General features: G+C 38.7%; 1 protein-coding gene across 1 annotated transcript; it reads left to right on the forward strand.

Moving 5' to 3' along the window:
• Positions 1 to 937: 937 nt before the first annotated feature.
• Positions 938 to 17251, forward strand: LOC129094620 (excitatory amino acid transporter 5-like). The gene is made up of 12 exons (XM_054602870.1): positions 938 to 979; positions 1127 to 1399; positions 5977 to 6056; positions 7136 to 7351; positions 8361 to 8403; positions 8487 to 8694; positions 10310 to 10409; positions 12757 to 12990; positions 13085 to 13279; positions 14946 to 15080; positions 16182 to 16284; positions 17081 to 17251. The coding sequence occupies exons 1-12, from the start codon at positions 938 to 940 to the stop codon at positions 17249 to 17251; spliced, it is 1800 nt and encodes a 599-aa protein (XP_054458845.1).
• The last annotated feature ends 2453 nt before the right edge of the window (positions 17252 to 19704 follow it).

Raw genomic sequence — 19704 nt, forward strand, 5'->3', positions numbered from 1 at the left:
CCAAAGACGAGTAGACACTGAACGCAACACTTAAACCCAATATTGACTCACAGGACTGATGAGATCAGACATGAGGTAAGAATCCAGTTCAAGAGGCATAAATCATTTAAATGGAGTTGTAGATGCAGACTCTTCCTATACACTGGATGTTATTTTCACTAATAATCTAAAAATTAATTCTAAATATGCCTTTTCCTTATCTTAAAAGGGTATGGGAACTTATAATTAAAATGTCCTAGTGTTATAGAGTATATTGCGTTTGCAGTGGTGAAAGTAACTTAGTATAAATACTTGAGTATTTTACAGAAGTAGAATTTAAAGGTACTTGTACTTTAAAGGTACTCCATTTTTTTCTGCTTTATACTTCTATTATATCTCAGATATAAATATTTTAATTTATTTAATGACTTCAGCTACTTTGCGCATTCAGATTAATCTACATATTTTTTATCACAATTTAGCAGTTAATTATATTTTGTATTAAACTACCCAACTTTAGAAGCTGCAACATTAAACTGATGAACACATTAATATATCAATATCAATTATATTTTGTATTAAATATATATATATATATATATATATATATATAAAATAAAATGAGCCCCAACTTTAGAAGCTGCAACATTAAACTGATGAACACATTAATATATCAATAATCATAATCCATTTATAAATATAGATGTATATATTATTCATAATGGAATGCTAAGATCTACTCGTTTGCTTGCTTTCCTTACAACCGTTTCTCATCTCGTCCACGGATCTTAACACACTACAAGGACCAGATCGGTTGCATTCTTCATTATCTCTCATGAAAATCCTTCATATCTTTTGCTTTAGTACCAAAAATCTTAACGGCCCTAATTTGAGCTCATTAAATTAAAACCTCGTTGTGTCGAGCCCAGACAGAAACAACAACCGGACCGGGTCCAGGATGGTCCAGCAGGACCAGGACCAGATGCCACAACAAATGCGTGTAAGGTTGTTCCTCCTCTTTAAGCCTCTTACAGCGGCTGTAAGTCTGCCCGCAGCCGGTCTGCAGCGCGGCCGTCGGCTCTGATCGTGATGATTTAATCCCTGAGTGGAGAAAGGTGAGGTCATCTTGAGATCTCACACACGGTAGCGGAGAACGAGGGAGAACTTGGACGGCATGGACGAGCTTCTTTTAGCGAGCGGCGAGGAGGAGGTGCGCTCCGACCACAGTTCGTGTGCTCCGGGAGAAGCAGAGAGGACGATGGGAGACCGGGTGAAGACTCTCTTCAAGGGGACGGGGAACCTGAGGAGCACCGTGAAGAAACACCTGAGGAGGAACGGGCTGCTGACGCTGTCCATCGTCGCCGTGCTCACCGGCTGCACGCTGGGCTTCATGCTGAGGGGAACTCAGCTGTCCACACAGGTGAGGTTACCACTCACAGGTGAGGTTACCACTCACAGGTGAGGTTACCACACTCACAGGTGAGGTTACCACTCACAGGTGAGGTTACCAGGTGAGGTTACTCACAGGTGAGGTTACCACTCACAGGTGAGGTTACCACTCACCTGTCGGGACGGAGAGTTTTAACCACCTTTAAGTTTTGGTCCAGACTCACCTGCTGGGACTCTAAATATTTGCTCCTACATTGATACTATTTTAGAGTCCTTTCTTTTAAACTTCCCAACAGGAGTCACTGCTGTGACTTAGCATTTCAAAAGTATCTCTGGTGTGGATACTTTTATTTAACTTTATTTTAAATATTTTGTTGGTCCATTAAACTTTTAAGTCAGGACTGATATTTTTCCTTTCAAATTTCTCGTCACACTCTTGCATCAATAGTTTCCTTTACATTTTCCTGTCAGGACACAGACAAAAACATTTCAGCTCCAAAATTGAAAGCAAATGAAACTGTTTGGTTGAGGTTAGCAGCTAAAATATTTCAAATTAGTCAACCGCTGACTTCAGCAGCCAAAATAGTTTTCTGTTTGCTAACAGTTTGTTCATTCGCCAAAATAATGTAGTTTGGGTTAGCTATCAGCTAAACAGTTTGCTTTAAGTTAACTGTTTATTTTATCTGGTAAAACTGTTAACCTGAATTTAACGGTTCAGTTTAAAGTTACTAGCTTGATTTTGAGCCAGTTACGGATGATAATGTCACTCTGTTTCTGCTGGATGTTATTACAGATTTAAATTTCTTGTCAAGCTACCATGTCATTCATTTTTCTCAAATTTACAGTTGGTCAGGAGTGTTTGACCATTTTTACGTTATTACTAGAATGTCCCATACATGGAAGTAAACAATGCAGGATTTAAATATTGAAAGACAAATCAGCTTTTCAAATCTTTTATAAGGAAGGAAATGTGTCTCAACATGTTTGTTGGAGCTCAAAGATGCACACAATGAGTTTAAGTAAGAAATATTGACTGCAAACATTATATACGTACACAAGAAAACTCCACAGGCAGCTTAAAAAAATGATGAGTTAATTTAAAGCTCAAATGTTGATGTTTTCCTTTAAAATTGATCTCTCCAGGTACATGTTCTGGTAGGAGACAGTGTCAGGGAGCATAGTGGCAAAAGCCACAGAGGGAGACTACAGCCCGTCCAAACCTACACACATTAATCCCTCCTTTCAATTAAAGTGTCCGTCAGCCTCTGAGGCCAAATGAGTGTGCTGACTGTGAGGAGCTGAAACTGAGTTAATGATAAAACACAGCAAATAAAAACAATGAGCACATGACGTGTTTGCTGTAGGAACTTTAAGGCACATTAACCGTACACATGGTAGAGATTTAACATATTTTAGTGTGACCAACTTTAGGCCGTCAAACAATAAGCAAAAGAAGGATTCAGGTTTTGAGACAGTGTTTAGACCTTCTGTTGGGAGACAAAACGTACAGAAAATGATAAAAAAAAAAAAACTAACCTTATCATACTTTAAATAATCGATTAGTACAACTTAGTTAAATTTGTTAACTTTTATACGGTCAATTAATTTGAGTCATTTTACAATCAAAAATGCCAAATGTGGGGTTTTGCTGCTTGTCTTTCTTATTTTATGAGAAAAGTACTTATATCCTTGTTAAAATACCCAGTTCCAAGTCCTGCATTCAGAATTTTACTTTTTTAATAAAGTAAACTGTATTGCCATCAAAATGTACTTAAAGGTACCTGTCTAGCAGGAAAATGTGTTACTCATGCTTGTTATTGAAACATTATACTTATTAATTATTATTGCATGCGTAGGCAGCATTTTGCTGTTGCTGTTTATTTTAATTTTGTTAAGCCGTTTATAAGCAATATTTAATTAACATGTTGTTTTGTTTTGCATGTAAAATCTTAATCAGGAAAGTGAGTGCAGCAGTAAGATACATGAAGTGGAGAAAAACCAAAACTACAATATTCCCTTCTGAAAATGTAGTTTTGTACAAGTTTTAATCTAACTCTATAATATAATATATACCGATTTATTATAATATAATACAGTGCAGTATTGAGTACCTCAAAGTTGTAAATGTACTTAGTTACTTTTCACCATTGCTTATATTTCACAGTAAACTAAATATTTATTTGATTGTCTTGACAAAACAAGACATTGAAATGTCACCTTGGATTTTGTGAAATATTAGGGACAATTTTATCAAAATACATAAATAATATTCTGATAGTTCATAGACAAAACATATAAATAATTTGCAGATTCATTGATCATTTAGATAATGATAAATTGCGGCCCTAACATTTGAAAAGAAAATACTAGAATACAAACACTGGGACATTGTATAGACCTCTTTAATTACATTAAAAAGAAAGTATATAAAGGATTTCAACTTTCAAGTTAAAAATAGTGCAGTAAGTGCTGCGAGCTGTGTTTCCAGGAATGTTGTGATCTGTCTCAGGTCGATTTATATTCAACACCGGCTAAAAATAGAAGAAGAAACATGAGGGTCACAGGATCACCTAGTCAGCAGTTGTTCTCATTACCTCAGAAAAGGAGGTTATGCGTTTTCCGTTTGGTTCGTTTGTCTGTTTGTCAGCAGGATTTACAAAATACATCTGTCCCCATTTTTATGAAACTTTTCATGAAACTACACTAATGGCATCGGCCTAGGTGGAGGTCGGCGCTCTCCGAGTGCTCTCCGAGTCTCCGAGTGCTCTCCGAGTGCCGAGTTAAAAGCTTCCAGTGTCAGAGGTTTTTGCAGATGTCACATCCTCAGACCAAGACTGTTTAGACCAAGCTTCAACTCTGCGGTTTCTTTGTTTTCCTGTTTTATTCATCTCTTATTTATTGTTTTGTTTTAAACATTGATTTAATTCAATGATTTTAATGTATTTCTTAAGGTGGAAGAAGTACTCTGATATCTTACTTAAGTAAAAGTAGTAATATCTACAGTGTAGAAGTACTTTACAAGTAAAAGTATCGCCTTGGAAATTTTACTCAAGTTAAAGTACAAAAGTATTAATATCAAAACATACTCAAAGTACAAAAAGTCAAAACTGATAATGCACAACAATTGTATATTTGGATTATAATTATTGATGCATCAGTGTGTTCATCTCTTTAATGTTGCAGCTGGTAATGGTGGAGCTCATTTTGCATCACTTTATATACTGCTATATAGCTTTAGTTATAAGAAAACATCATTATTTATTAGTATCAGAAATACTCAAGAAAACTGAAAACATTACAAAACTGAAATACTTGAAAGGATGGGCAATAATAGCTGACAGTTTGTCAATGTTTTAGCATGTGGGATTTTAGTTAGGAATCAGAAAGATGTTGGTCAGCTGACACATTAGTTATCAGGCCTCAACTCCAAACCTTGAGCCATCTTCACAACTTTCGTCTTGATGCTCAACTGCTATTGTCTCCACTTTGATTAACTTGATCTTTTTATGCTTCTTTTTCTGAATCAGAACAGAAGCTCAGAGACGTTGGTATGAAGCCAATATAGAGATATATTATCTGCAGTTGTTTGTGGAGAGTTTGGTAAACTACATCACAATTTATATACGATTTTTTTTACAATATTTGTACATGCATATAATAATCTTAAAATGTGCTCAAAATACTGAACATAGCTGGACTTTTTTATTAATAATGAGTAAGAAGCCCCTCAAGTTACCTTTTAATTGGCTGTCTGTGATCATGTGATCATGCAGCTCAGAGTTTTCTGTTTGACTCCCATAGGTTGATAAAAAATGAAAAATACAAAATTACAGGGTTATTGAAAAAAACAACTTTTTATTGCAAGGGTATTTGTCAGGCCGGTCTTCCCCATATAATAAAGAGTTTTGGTTTTAAAAAATCTGATAAAATAGATGCTCTGTTTATGACTTAAATAATATGTAGTGTTTTGTTTTACTATATTTTAAGTTGGTTGTTTTAGCCCTCAAAACCATTGTGATTATATTTGAATTGCAAAGAAACTTAACAAGTGGATGATAAATTAACGTCCCTGTTCTCTCTTCTTCTCTGAGGACATGTGCTTCTCCACTGAAAGTTCACGGTACGAGCTGTACAGATAGTTAAAAGGCTTATCTTCAGTGTTTATCCAGCTCTTACTTTCCCTTTGCTCCCATTAATAAAAAGCCTCAGGCGGACAGTTATCTGGGTACATCTTTTCAAGTGTACCCATTGAAAAGTTTTATAGAAACTCTCCACACAAACTAGCAAATTATATTTCTATAACATCTGTTAATTTACTGTACATCTTTCTGCTCCATCCTTATAGCCGGACCCTAAACAACAACCTTAAACTTCAGTTCCTACTTCATTTAGAGTTTTTGTCTTAGACATGATTTGTTCCATTCAGATCAAAGTGTACCTTCACCCACTGTTTGCTGCACAGAACAGAATCCGAAGCATCTTTCTGTTTGACGCTGCTCTACAGGTTGAAGAGAATCTAACGCTGCGAAGCATTTTACCAATTTAACAATGACAAAAGCCCCGCTTTTATTTTGAAATACTGACGTGAGATATATTCACTCATCACAGGCAAAGATCTACTTCTCTTTTCCCGGAGAGCTGCTGATGAGGATGCTGAAGATGCTCATCCTTCCTCTCATCACGTCCAGGTAGTTCGCATTTTGTGTTTGTCACACACCAGCAGACAAATTGAAATATTAAAATAGTAATGAAAAAAAAAAAAATGAAAGCAACTGTCAGAAGTTTCTGACATTTAAGGTTCCATTGCTGATGATGTTCCCAACCTTCTCTGTACTCAAGTTCCCTTTCATGAGACACTTTTAACAGATGGGATGGATAATATTTAACCACAGACAAAACACCGTGGTGGCAGTGATTCATGAGAACATAATCCCGGAATAGTTCATGTTTAGGTTCATCCCCTTTCGTATTTTTAGTTGTCAAATTTACTCACTTAAAGTTGCAATTCACCCTGTCTGACGTCAGTGTGGTTTTTCTGGAGCAGCCTGGTGTTGTAGTCATGCTGCTGCCCTCAGATGTTTTAATGAACTGAAGGAGAAACCTTTCACACAGTATAGCGATGAATGCAGACTGATTTACATGCTTTAAACACATAGCATTTTTTGCCGTATTAAACTGGTTGAGGAGTGTCTAAATTACTCTTATTGGCTTTTTGCTCGCGGTGCTTTTGTTGCACTTGCAGTGGTGTGGAGAGCACGGTTGTCCGCTGCTCTCCAGGGCCGTGCTGCAGGCGGTGAAAAACTACAGATGACAGCAAAAAGCAAGAGACTCTCACCCTGAGCTGTAATGAAACGCATTGACACACAGTGATTAGGTAGAGGACATTAAAAATACATTCTCATCCTAAATTTTCACTGGCATATATGGTGTGCTCAGTGGAGAGGAGGAGAGACGGACAGCTGAGGGTTGGATGTTTATCGGATCGGGAAATCCCTAGTCTGAACCACATTTCAGAAGAATCCATCCAGTAGTTGTAGAGATATTTTTTAGTCTCATGAAGTCAGACAGTGACGCATTATCTTTCTGCAGCAAGTTCTTGAACTGTTAGGCTAGTAGTTTACCTCTGCTTTTGCTCATTATGCTAAGCTAGGCTAAATATGTCCTGTGCTTCTCTCTGTCCTGGACACACAGAGATGAAACTAACTAGCATTGGAACTAAATGTCCCTTTAAACCAACATGTGCCCCTCTGTCTGTCTGTCTGTGCAGTTTGATGTCGGGTCTGTCGTCGATGGAGTCAAAGGCGTGCTGTCGGATGGGCGTCCTGACAGTCACCTACTACCTGTGGACCACCTTCATTGCCGTGGTGGTCGGCATCGTGCTCGTCATCATCATTAAACCTGGCGTGGGGACAGAGATGGAGAGCCACCGGCTGGGAGGGGGGCCCGTGATGACCTCGGCCGACGCCCTGCTCGACCTCATCAGGTGAGAGATGTTTAGAGGCCATAAAGGGTCAGACTAGGGACTCTCTGGGTCTGGGACAGTCTATCTCAGGGGATGAGATTTTCTTCCTCTGTCATTTTGATGATATGAGTCTTTTAACGCAAATGAATGAAGTTTGTGTTGAAGGGACGTGTGGATTTATGTTGCTATTAGCAGTTGATATGCTAGTGTATTCTGAGGAATCCGGACAACAACAATAAAACAAAAATCACCCCCTTTTAGAGCTTTTAGATAAATCTGAGTTTAGAAATAAATTGTAATTAGCACTTGGACATTGACATGAACACAGAAAATGTTTGAGAAAATATGGCCGACCCACAGCATGTGGATTATATGGATGATCATGAATAATAATAATCTAGTGTATTTAACTTGACGTCAGTCTTTGATTGTGTTTCTGCTGCTTTTCACTGCAAGGCTGGAGAGGAAGTGCAGTTCGTTGTTGATCATTAATGTCAATTATTAACAACAATCTGCCAATCATTCTCCAATGTTTATATCTCAATTAACTGAATCTCTTTGTGTTTTTTATGTTGGTCGAACAAAACAAGACATTTAAAGACCTGACTTTGGACTCTTTCAAAATAAATGTTTAATTATTTTCTGAGACAATAAAAAAAAAAATCGATCAGTTGATAAAATCCCAGTGTCCAACAGGCTGCTGCCAGTTAGCTGCACAACGATCAACAAAACGTAGAAAACACAACAAACACACATGCATCAATCCAATTACAGACAGGGCTGATTAGTATATTTTTAGTAATCCCGCAGGGATAAGTGACAGATTAGCCGAGTCAGCGGTGGTGCAAAGCAATGATCTCTGCCGCGGCACGTTGGCAGACTCTTCATCATCCTGTTGACCTCTGTCTCCAACATCCTGTTAGAGGTCAGGTGATGGACGCATCCGTTTTCCTCACGGCTCATCCTTGTTTGACATTTGAGCCTTTGACATTGCTGAATAACAATCATCTGTCTCTTTGTTCCTCCACAGAAACATGGTTCCCTCTAATCTGATCGAGGCCACGTTTCAGCAGGTAACCATACAGCCAGAACTCACTCAGATGAAAAACCCTCCAGACTTTACTTCCTTTAACAAACCTGTCTGTGTCCCCCCTAGTACAAAACGGACCTGATTCCCATCCTCAAAGTCCCGGCCAGAACCATCCAGCCCAACTTTGTGTACGTCTTCCCCGACGAGAGCGACCCTAAAGGGAGGATGGTGTACCTGGAGCTGACCCCGCCTCCAGATGTCATGTACAAGACCAGTCCCGGCAGCAGCCAACAGATGAACGTCCTGGGCATCGTCATCTTCTCCGCCACCATGGGTGAGCAGGACGGAGTCAAAGTGTCACCTACTGATACAGAAAACTCCAGTATCAAGTCCTGATGTTTACTGCGCTGAAGTTTTTATTACATTCCAATTCCTTCTTTTATATTCAGTTTTCTGTGATTTATCACGGTTGTTAAAAAGATCAGATTTTGAAATGTCTGTAGTTTCCTTTATCTTTACACACTACTGTTGAAAAGTTTTGAATCAGCTGTTATATAGATCTCCTTCTTCTTCCCTTCAATAGTGGCTATTTTAACAGAGATAAAGAAAACAGTATATTTCAGACACCAGATGTTTTATTCAATTCAATTTATTCTGTATAGCCCAAAATCACAAATTACAAATTTGCCTCAGAGGGCTTTACAATCTGTACACATGCGACATCCTCTGTCCTTCCCTCACATCGGCACAGGAAAAACTCCCCTAAAAAAAACATTTAACAGGGGAAAAAAAGGAAGAAACCTATGGGAGAGCGACAGAGGAGGACAGAATGCAATAGATGTCATGTGTAAAGAATTAACAACATTACAGAGTTACAACACATTCAATGTATATGACTTAAATTATTCATATAATCAGAGTAGTAAGCAGAGTAACGAAGCAAAAAATTAAGACTACTTATAATAGAAGCAGCAATGACTATAGTAGAACTGAAATAATGATATAGGGAATAGTAATGTGACTAATATTAGTAATCGAAGTAGCAGTAGGTGTCAGCCGGGTCACAGCAGGATGCACGACCACGGTCCAGGTACAACCACGATTCATGGAAACCTGCGAGGCGAGAAAGCAAAAGGGCTTCAGGGTGGAAGCAATGCCAATAAGCGTAATGGTACAGGGAATAGTAGTAGTAATGTGACTAATAATAATTAGGATAGTAGCAGTAGGTGTCAGCAGGGCCACAGCAGGAGGCACGACCACAGTCCAGGTACAGCCCCGATTCATGGAAACCTGCGAGGCGAGAAAGCACTACCATTTGAAATAGTTTTAGCCCCAAAAGAAGATGAAATGATTCAAACTTCCATTTCGTCGACAGCACTACTTCAGCTATCTGTAGTCTACTCAGTGGTTATATTGAAAATGTTTAAACTGTGATTCGATCAGCTGATGCCACTAGTGCTAACCCTAGACTAACCTTCTGTTTCTATTATAAAGTTTGAAGAATTGCTATGCTAAAGCAACACGTTGCCTGGTAATTCCTGCTTGTTTCAGACAGCTTTATTGTTAAACTATGAAACAGGAAGTTGTTACTCTTTAAATCTGCACACATTTTGATGCTAAGCTTCAACTTTCTTTTACCAATTACTGCTGGTTTCTTCTGTTATTATTCAACTGTTGCTCAAAGGGGTCTTTGTCTCTTTTAGTTGTCAGTCTGGTTGAACCTTTGTCCAGCGTTGATTTTCTCCATGTCCTAATCTAACTCATCTATTAGCAAAGAGAACTTTCTACAAGCAAAAAAAGCATGAAAGACTATTCAGACGTATATAGAAGTCCTCTCAGACATCCTACTGGACACAATCAAGCTTTAGTGGCAGGAGATAACAAACTTGACATCAGTCCAGACAGTTTCTGTTGCTGCTTATAATAATGTACAAACTGTGTTGTTGCAGGCCTGTTGCTGGGCAGGATGGGAGAGCGAGGAGCTCCCCTGGTTAACGTCTGCCAGTGTATTAACGAGTGCGTCATGAAGATCATCAACGCTGCTGTCTGGTGAGAAGAACACTCTGAATGTACAGTACATGCTACTGAGGAAACACTGGTCCACTTTACATCAGACATTTGAATATGTGACACCAGAAAACACACAGGTCAATAAAAAAAGTAATGTTGTCTGGATTCAGTTTCAGGGTCCTGGTTTTATTCAGCTGTCAATTGTCCACTTTATTTGCAGCTGTTTGTCTGTCCGTCCAGAGTTATTGTCGGTTTTCAGAAGTCAGAAGTCAGTCAGTCTCTAAAGTCAGAAGTCAGTCAGTCTCTAAAGGTGTTTTCAAAGCTGCGTTCCAAATTACTGTTGATTCGCACTCTGGTTAGTTTTCCTTCTGAAAAAGATTATTTTTGGTAGAGTTGAACTCAACAGTTCTTTGTTTATGGTGGGAACATGATCCAACCTTGATTTGACTAGAATACAAGTTTGATCTTAAAGGCTCCCATAACTAGGTTGCATGTTGGGATGTGGAGTGAACTCAAACAGGTCTTAGCAGCCAGCTGGAGAATTAAGGGATATCTAACAAGCTGTGATATAGAATAGATTTTGTCTTAGATTTCGGATATTGTGATATGGCATTAGTGTTGTCTTTTCCTGGTTTTAAAGGCTTCATTACAGTAAAGTGATGTATCGCTATAGTGGTATTTGGTTAAAAAAAAAAAAATAGCGTTATATTTTATTTTATATCTATATCACTCAGTCCAAGTATAAGTACCTCTTTTTTTCTCCAATTTCACCATGATCATCACTATTTATGATGCACACGTTCTATAATATATAACAAATATATTCTTTGTGAGCTCATCAGAGAATATAAATAACATATGAAACAATATACAGATGTGAAAGCGCCCTGGAAATGAGAAACATTCATGCCAAACATAAAGCATATATTTTTATTTTTAGTTCATCCTAATTTCACGGGATCATTGCTTATCTGCTGAGTGTTCATGACGTCACTTTGAAGCAGCAGAGGTCTGATTTGACTTTGACCTACATTAACTCCAGAACACTCTGGCATGTATCCGCATGTTTGTTTAGGTAAAATTAAACTACAACTTGGTATTTTTATTAATAAGTATTTGTGTTGTTAAGGTTTCAGTGCTGAAGTGACCCATCCTCTGACAAGAGAAAGATTTAGTGTATCTGACCTAATGACCTGCTGGTGGTCAGGTGGTCAGGTGGGGAAAACGTGTCGGCTGTAACATCATCCTGCTGCTGCAGATGAACAGATTAAAAACTGCAGTAGAGCCCACACAAGGCTTATTGACCTGAACACTATGCAGATGCGGATACAGTTCTTACATCTGTGACCTTCAGGGTTCAGACCATCAGACTCTTAACACATAATAATATTCACATTATTATTATTATTATTATTATTTATTTAACAGGATTTCACAAGCATTGCTCATGGATGTTTAGTTAAGGCAATCATTTGCACTTTAAGCACCAACTGTTGAACACCACTCTGCTTTTTGGGGATGCAGATTTAATTATCAGGAATGATTAGGCCACTTGTTAAATGTTGTCATTCATGAGCTTATTTGGAGAAACTACTTCAGATAAAACACATTATTGTAATTACGACAGCTTAGAGAAGCTCAGGGAAGCTTTAATGAGACTAGCACACACATGCTAGAAATCCCAGATTTAGCAACAATGGTGGAGATTTCTGAGAAGTATCTAGTTCTCAAAACCTGGTATTCAACACTCACCAGTTTAGCTTTTTTTTTTACTTTTATGTAAATGTGTAAAAGTGATGAGAAGTGACTGTTGTTTAGTGCGGATAAGGCCACTGCAAAAGGTAGTGGTGGGGCGATATGGCCAAAAAGCTTCTATGAGGGTATATGTCATTTTTTATCATTGTAACGGCATATATCACAATACAGTAATTGATATGTAAACATAAGTAAAACATTTTTTTTAAATAAATACTGTACTTCATCCCTTCCATAAACAAACAAAAAAAATGCCTGAATGTGGCCCTATTATGCTTTTCCACTTTTTCCCTGTTCTTTAGTGTGTTATATATATTTTTGTACATGTAAAAGGTCCATATAGTGTAAAACCTGAAGTCCATGCCTAAAAGGAGTTACCCTCCCCTCAGAATCACTGCTCCTGAGCTGCCTGAAATGGCTCCATTGAATTCTCTCCTTCACTTTTTAATGACTCCATGGCCTTTCCTCTGGTGTCACCCTTAGGACAAACTTTACATGTTAACTCCACCCTAAGAACAAACTTTATGTTTGGCTCCACCCTAAGAACAAACCCTTAAATGTTTTGCTCCACTACTGGTAAGGCTCTAAGAACAGATAAATCATCAGGATGTTGTTTGCTCTGTCCTCTCAGGTACTTTCCGTTTGGGATCATCTTCCTGGTGGCGGGAAAGATCCTGGACATGCAGGACCCGAGTACGCTGGGGAAGAAGCTTGGCTGGTACGGCATCACCGTAATTGCTGGCCTCTTCGTCCACGGACTCATCCTCCTCCCTTTCTTCTACTTCGTTCTCACAAAGAAAAACCCGTTCACCTTCATCCGCGGGCTGCTGCAGGCCATGGTGATTGCCCTGGCTACCTCTTCCAGGTCAGAGTCCAAGACAAACCTGCTTTAACTTGCCAGTCTGTGGATGCGTTCAAGGTTTTTATTAAAGTTTTATTTCAACGCTGTCTCTTCTCAGCTCTGCCACGCTGCCCATCACCATGAAGTGTTTGTTGGAAAACTGCAATATTGACCGGCAGATTGCCCGCTTCGTCCTCCCCGTGGGCGCCACTATCAACATGGATGGCACAGCACTGTATGAGGCCGTGGCGGCCATTTTCATCGCTCAGGTTAATGACTATGAGCTGGACTTCGGCCAGTTGGTCACCATCAGGTAAACAAAAAGACATGTTTCAACTGTGTCTCAGACAAATCAGGAGGTTTGGAAAACTTTAGAGATTATGATGGGAAAGATGATCTAAACTTGATCTTTGCCAAGAATCCTTTCCAAATGGACACAATGTGTGAATGTTTATCATCATATATTTACTGCTGCAGGCATCCTACAAGAGATTATACCTTTAGTTAGTTTGCATTGTAACAATCTCACTTCTGTTCTGAAAAAGTATGTGGTAAAAAATGGCTGCATGTAAAATGTAAAAATGTAAAGAATATGCTGAGGATACAGTAATTTATACAACTGGTTGTACAAAACTGTATGCTGCTTTCAAATTTATTTATGCAGTGAGACATATTACAAATTGGCTTAAATCATTATGCTTTCATATAAATGCAACAAAAATTGTGGAGCTCTTTTGGAACCGAATAGTTACAGCGCATGCCATATTATCGCATCTTGCCGGGTTCGAATCCGGCCTTGGGAACTTTGTTGCATGTCACCTTTGTAGTGATGGTTTGTCATTTTTAAAAGGTGTTTCCCCAGAAAAAAGTTTGGGAAACAGTTAACCGTGAGAATGCAGGAACCTTTTTTGCTTAAAGCAAATGTTTTTCTACCACTCGTTAAGCTCAAAAATGCCACTAAATACACCTGAACCTGATATAATGATATCAAAGTAAAAGCCAAATTCAACTGTGTGAAAGTTCAAGATTCTGAATAAGCACTAATCTGTCCTTTTAGCACTAATCTTGTCCTTTTAGTTTGAAAATAATGTGCCAAAAAGAGTTTAAATTGACATATTTTAGTTTTGTACGAAACTCAAAGACCAACTAAACAGCTTTGTTTCAGGTCAAACTGTGCAAAAAAACACATATGCACATTCAAACCCCTTTATATATTCCTGAGCTTGTAACATTTGATAAAATGTTCTGTTAAAATATTTCTCCCCCTCCACTTCAAATATGTGTTATGTCGAAAAACAAGGTTACCTGAGGTCCATAAGAAGATTTAATCATTATTCATTCGAAGATGCGCTCTCAGTCAGATTGCATTTTCTATAAAGGTGTGAAAAGCATGATCTTACTACAAGTAGAAGCCTCAATACGTCATGTTCTTATTGTTAATTCACACCTTTTATAAGACCCTTTTCTTCAGATTCAAACTTATGTTTTGGTTTCAGTGTCAAGTCAGGTTTTTTTTTGTCGGTCAATGGTCAGACAAAAAGCCCCTCTTTGGCCCTGACTTGAAATCTACTTCAACCACTAAACAAATAGGACACTCTGGAATGTAGCTGTAACTAAGGTCCCTTTCATACCTACGTCTTTGGGTCTGGACTTTTGGACTTCAGTTTGATCCGAACAAAAGTCACGCTGTCTGTACAAAACACGGTCCTGATCTGTCCAAATCAAACTGAACCATGGTTCAGTTCATTTCTAGTTTGAAAATTTATTTTTGGTACTATTTGGATTTTTGGACCAATTACAGGAAGTGTTTGCAGTCTGTCTTCATAACCAGAAAAAGACAATTCCACTGAACTAGATGAGCGGCGGTGGAACATGGGGACAGGAGGAGACCAAATGTTTTACTGACGGGGCCTTTAACTTTTGATTGTATTGATATCTGACTGTAATATCTACTCTTTTTTTCTGTTTTCACCATGCAGCATCACAGCTACAGCTGCCAGCATCGGTGCGGCGGGTATTCCTCAAGCTGGTCTGGTTACCATGGTGATTGTACTGACATCAGTGGGCCTGCCGCCAGATGACATCACACTTATTGTGGCCATCGACTGGATCCTGTAAGTTTACAGTACTCATTCTGTAGAAAGGTCTCTTTCTGAGAATTTTGGTATTTATTGACATCTCTGATCTCTTTATGCTTGCATACATTTGCAATTTCTGTCAACTGAACTTATTTCACATAACTATTTATTGGTATTTACATCTCAGAAGTGCAGCATTTTGCCTGCCTGATTTTGTTGACTTGGTCATTTTTCCTGCATATATGTGCTACTTAAATATTAAGTAGGCTTTGTAGTTAAATTGTTTATTTTTTGTCTGTTTTAATAGTGTTTTTGTTGTTATTTTCTACTTTGTTGTCTTGTAGCCTACAGGCAAAGTTAATACCGCTAAGAGTCCAGTTATGAATGACACAGATGAAAGATTTGTGGCTGTGTTTTAGTTGTTAAAAATACAGCAGGAGAATGCTGACATTTCTTCTTCTTGAAAGATTAGGCCTACAGAGGGGGTGTAGAGGGACAAGGAGCTGGATTTGGAAAGCAAAGGAAACACTCTCTTTTGTCTATTTTGGTTGCGTCAAACATAGAGGCATGTTTATTTGGGGGGGAAGCAGAGCAGAGAGACAATTCTGAGAGTTTAGAATGCTTCTGAAACTCGTTGTGGCACGTCTGGTGGTATCACAAGCTTTGTCTAGAGTTGTTGCAATCTGCAATGGCGTAATCCAGCCAGGGGTAACATTTGTGTCAAACTATTGTCATAAATAGCCCGGATTTCCAGCGCATCATACCAGTCTGGTTACCACTGGTTACGTTCATGGTAAATACATGATAAAAGTGGGGGAAGCTAAACTAATAGCTTTAAAAAAAAGTGGGTGGGACTTGTCCCTCATATAATATCTGCAATACCCATGATCATATGTACCTAAACTTTAAATCTGCAAATTAAGAAGCAACTACAGCTGTATAGTAGGATATACTGGAATCATTCAAAAGTACAAGTACCTTAAGAGGGCAGTTTAGTACTATACTTCTTCAATTTTCCTTATTTTCCACTGCTGAAAAGATCTCAGACAAAAGGAGGTGAATGTAGTCTAAAATACTTCCAGGGCTGCTTAGAGACTCTTGTCTTGTTTCACACGGTCTTCTCCTCTGTTTCTGCAGCGACAGGTTTCGGACCATGATCAACGTTTTGGGTGACGCTCTGGCGGCGGGAATCATCGCACACCTCTGTCGAAAAGATTTCCCCCTCAGTGGAACAGGAAAGGTAAAAAAAAAAAGACATCATCTCCAATTTCAACTTTAAAAATAAGTTTTGAAATGTCTTGACTTTTTGAGGTGAAGACATTTGGATTATTTCTCATAATTTTGACTTTCCATTAATATATTTGTCAGTGCTCACTTTTGGTGTGCTCACTTTTGGTTAGCATAGCTTAGCATAGAGACTGGAAGCAGGGAGAAACAGTTAGCCTGGTTTAGTCCAAAGTTCTAAAATACAGCTACCCACACCTTATTAGCTCACTAATAACTTGTCTACACGTAAATATATTTGTGATTTTTTAAACAGATATTTTTTCTCCCTTTTGTTTATAAAAAAAGAAATCTGTCCACACGACCATCCTTTTACAAAATATATCCGTCAACACAAGAACTCCAAAATGATTGCAAATGTTCAAACAAGCATGCCAGGACAGTAGGTGGCAATGAAATCCACGCCAACGATACTTCAAATACCAAAGAGGAACATTCAAAGCATGCGTTGCAAGCTTGTTTGCCATTGGCTCTAGTAACTTAAAAACAAAAACAATAGTAGCTTATCAATTTATACATATTTGTAATTTCTACACCTTTTTTATCTAACACCTTTCTGAAACTGAAAGTACCAATAGTTTTTGCCGTTTTAAGTTAATGGATTCCCAAACGCTCCATTTCACATGTCTACACGGATGCACAAAAACTGAAGCTCTGAAAAATCTTTTAGAAGGCCTTAGAGGAAAACATTTGTTAATAAAAAATGATCCATATGGGAAACTAATGTGTATTTTTGTGTGATTCCTCTGCAGCCTGTACCATCGTATGGGACACAGACTCCACACGCTCACAACAACTCTCATAGCGTAGACGTGCCAATGACAGAGCTCCACACACACAAAGACTGTATGTTCGAGACCATGGGCGACTCAGCGGGCGAGAGGCATGCACACACAGTCTACTACAACATCTGTCAGGTGTGATTGGACCGGACCCAGCAGCAAGCCTTAAAACACCACAGAGACTGTGAAAACCTCACTGTGCCATCTGAACGGGAGAAAGTGGTAACAAAGCATGATTCTTTTTCATCTGCTTTGTTCTTCTGCTCACTGATCTAAGAGAGAACAATGGCTCCAAGGACAAAAGGACAGAGGCACCATTTTAACTAGCCATCAAGCTAGCCTGAATTTAAAAAGTGGAATGTTGCTTAATAATCAAGGAGAGAAATCCAGCAGGATCTCTGGTTACCGTTAAAGAACAGGATGTACAGGAGCCTGATCTGCACCAGAGGATTATGGGTACATGGGTTCATCATCTGGTCTGACAGAGCTACATAGAAGCTGTACTTATCGCTGCTATCACTTTTATAGGGCTAGGTATCAAACCTTCATACCTCTTGGGTATTGAACAAAATGGACAGATGGAGGTTAGAAGATGGAACGCTATGATCCACGCTTCACCTCTGGTCATGAGCTTAGGGTTGGGGAATCTGATCAGGATGCCTCCTGGACCCCTCCTTTCAGGCAATTTCTACGCATGTCCAACCAGGAGGATGCTCCAGGGAGACCCAGAACACACAGGATGGATTGTATATCTCATCAAACCTGGGCACGTCTTGGGATCCACCAAGAGGAGTTGTAAGACATCCGGACTGCCTTGACCCAGACTCTTGTAAGCAACATTTTTCAAGTGATATTCAGCCCTCACAGTTGACTGTTTATTGGCGCGACTGTACCCTGAACAAAATATCCTGATCCTGTAATTTTAAATTGGACAGGTGCATCAGTATCTGGATTATTTGTCAGCTTTTTACTACTTGCTCCTCTAGAATGTTTTTTCTGTGTTTTATCTGGGATCCTCCGAGGGGACGAACTTCTACGTGCTGCTATTTGTTCCTTATGTTCACAACTCTCTTTTGCTCTCTCTGGAATTTCAACAAACCTTTGGCTGACCTGTGTGTTTGATTGTCCGGTCTTCACTGCTGACTGCGCTCAGACTTGGTTGAAGGGTTAAAGGGTAATCCGTCCAATCCGACGGCTCAATCAATCCAAGTGCTCTTCATCTTGCAGACTCAACCTTCTTCTTCTGTCTCGTTTGTATTTGACAGCATGCTGGCATGCGTTCTAACTGGCTTCACTTGAAGCTGCATTATTTTCTTCTCTTGTTGTCTTGACTTGAATGTTTAAGTGCTGTAGGGATTATTGGAATGTTACCAGAGTCAGTTCCAGGGAACATATGCTAGTTTGCGATTAGTTACTCCTCAACCACTTAATTGTGTTACCTCAAGTTATTTACAAATGATTTACCTACATCTGAGTGTGAGAGTCATTACTGACAATGTGAGTTTGACAAAAACTTTGAGGTAACTAAATGTTCATAAATTATTTAATTGCTGAGAAGTTGTTTTACTAGCGCTTGAAAACTGAAATCAGTGGGTTCCTTAGAAGTTTCTGACAACTGATGTTTCGAAAGATTGTAAGGATATATTTAATTAATTTAAATGATTTGTAGTTAAGTGGCTAAAACATGAAACATGGAAGATACATTCCTCTAAGCTCACTTATGATACATTCAATATTCTAATATTTTTTGTGAAAACATAGACCTGCCTTAATTTGACTGTTGACCCTCTGTTATTTTAATTCACAAACCTCAATGTTCATCTGCCAACGCACACCGACAAGCTGAAGCATTTTCAACTGTAACCAAAGCCCTATTTTCATCAAACCATCATGTAGCCTACATACTTTTTGGTGTTTTTTTTTATATGAAATATGCAAGTGTTTTTGGATTTGTGTAATGAATGTTTATTTGTATTTGAAAAATAAATATGCTAATACTAATATACTCAATACTCTCTTCTATACAGTGATAGTGACATGTAACTGTAGGCGACTTGTAGGAGTTAAACCAGGCAGCAACATCCAGTCCTGCCAAGTAAAGCCAATTTGGAAGTGTCTTAAAAACTTGCAATCTCTCTAATGTCCATCAGGGGGCGACTCCTCTGATTGTATAGAAAGCTATGAGAAAATGACTCTACTTCCCACTTGATTAATTACCTCAGTAAACATATTAAACATCTCTAGGTGTAAGTCTTATTCAATAGAGCATGATGCTTATTTAGTAAATTATGGTCCATTTAGAGTCAAATAAACCATTAAGCAGGGTATGCTTTAGGGCGGGGCTACCTTGTGATTGACAGGTTGCTGCCGCTACCAGAGCCATATACAGGGTATCTACTTCACACCTCTTCTTGCGGAAAAACAACATGGCCAACTCTGGGCTTCAGTCCACAAACCAATGGGTGACGTCACAATGATCAAGTCCACTTCTTGTATACAGTCTATGTGCTGAACATGTGACAACATGTTATAGTTCAACAAAACTATAACATAGAAGACCAGATCTAGGAAGTGTTTAGCCTAGCTTTGACTGG

This window comes from Anoplopoma fimbria, chromosome 8, assembly GCF_027596085.1.
Source record: "Anoplopoma fimbria isolate UVic2021 breed Golden Eagle Sablefish chromosome 8, Afim_UVic_2022, whole genome shotgun sequence".
NCBI lineage: Eukaryota > Metazoa > Chordata > Actinopteri > Perciformes > Anoplopomatidae > Anoplopoma > Anoplopoma fimbria.

What these genes read in the sequence shown, in the direction of transcription:
- LOC129094620 (XM_054602870.1), top strand. Translation starts at nt 938, where the DNA reads ATGGTCCAGCAGGACCAGGACCAGATGCCACAACAAATGCGT. An exon ending in TCGAGGCCACGTTTCAGCAG is followed by an intron (nt 8,404 to 8,486) that starts GTAACCATACAG and finishes TGTCCCCCCTAG; the next exon opens with TACAAAACGGACCTGATTCC. An exon ending in GTGGCCATCGACTGGATCCT is followed by an intron (nt 15,081 to 16,181) that starts GTAAGTTTACAG and finishes CTGTTTCTGCAG; the next exon opens with CGACAGGTTTCGGACCATGA.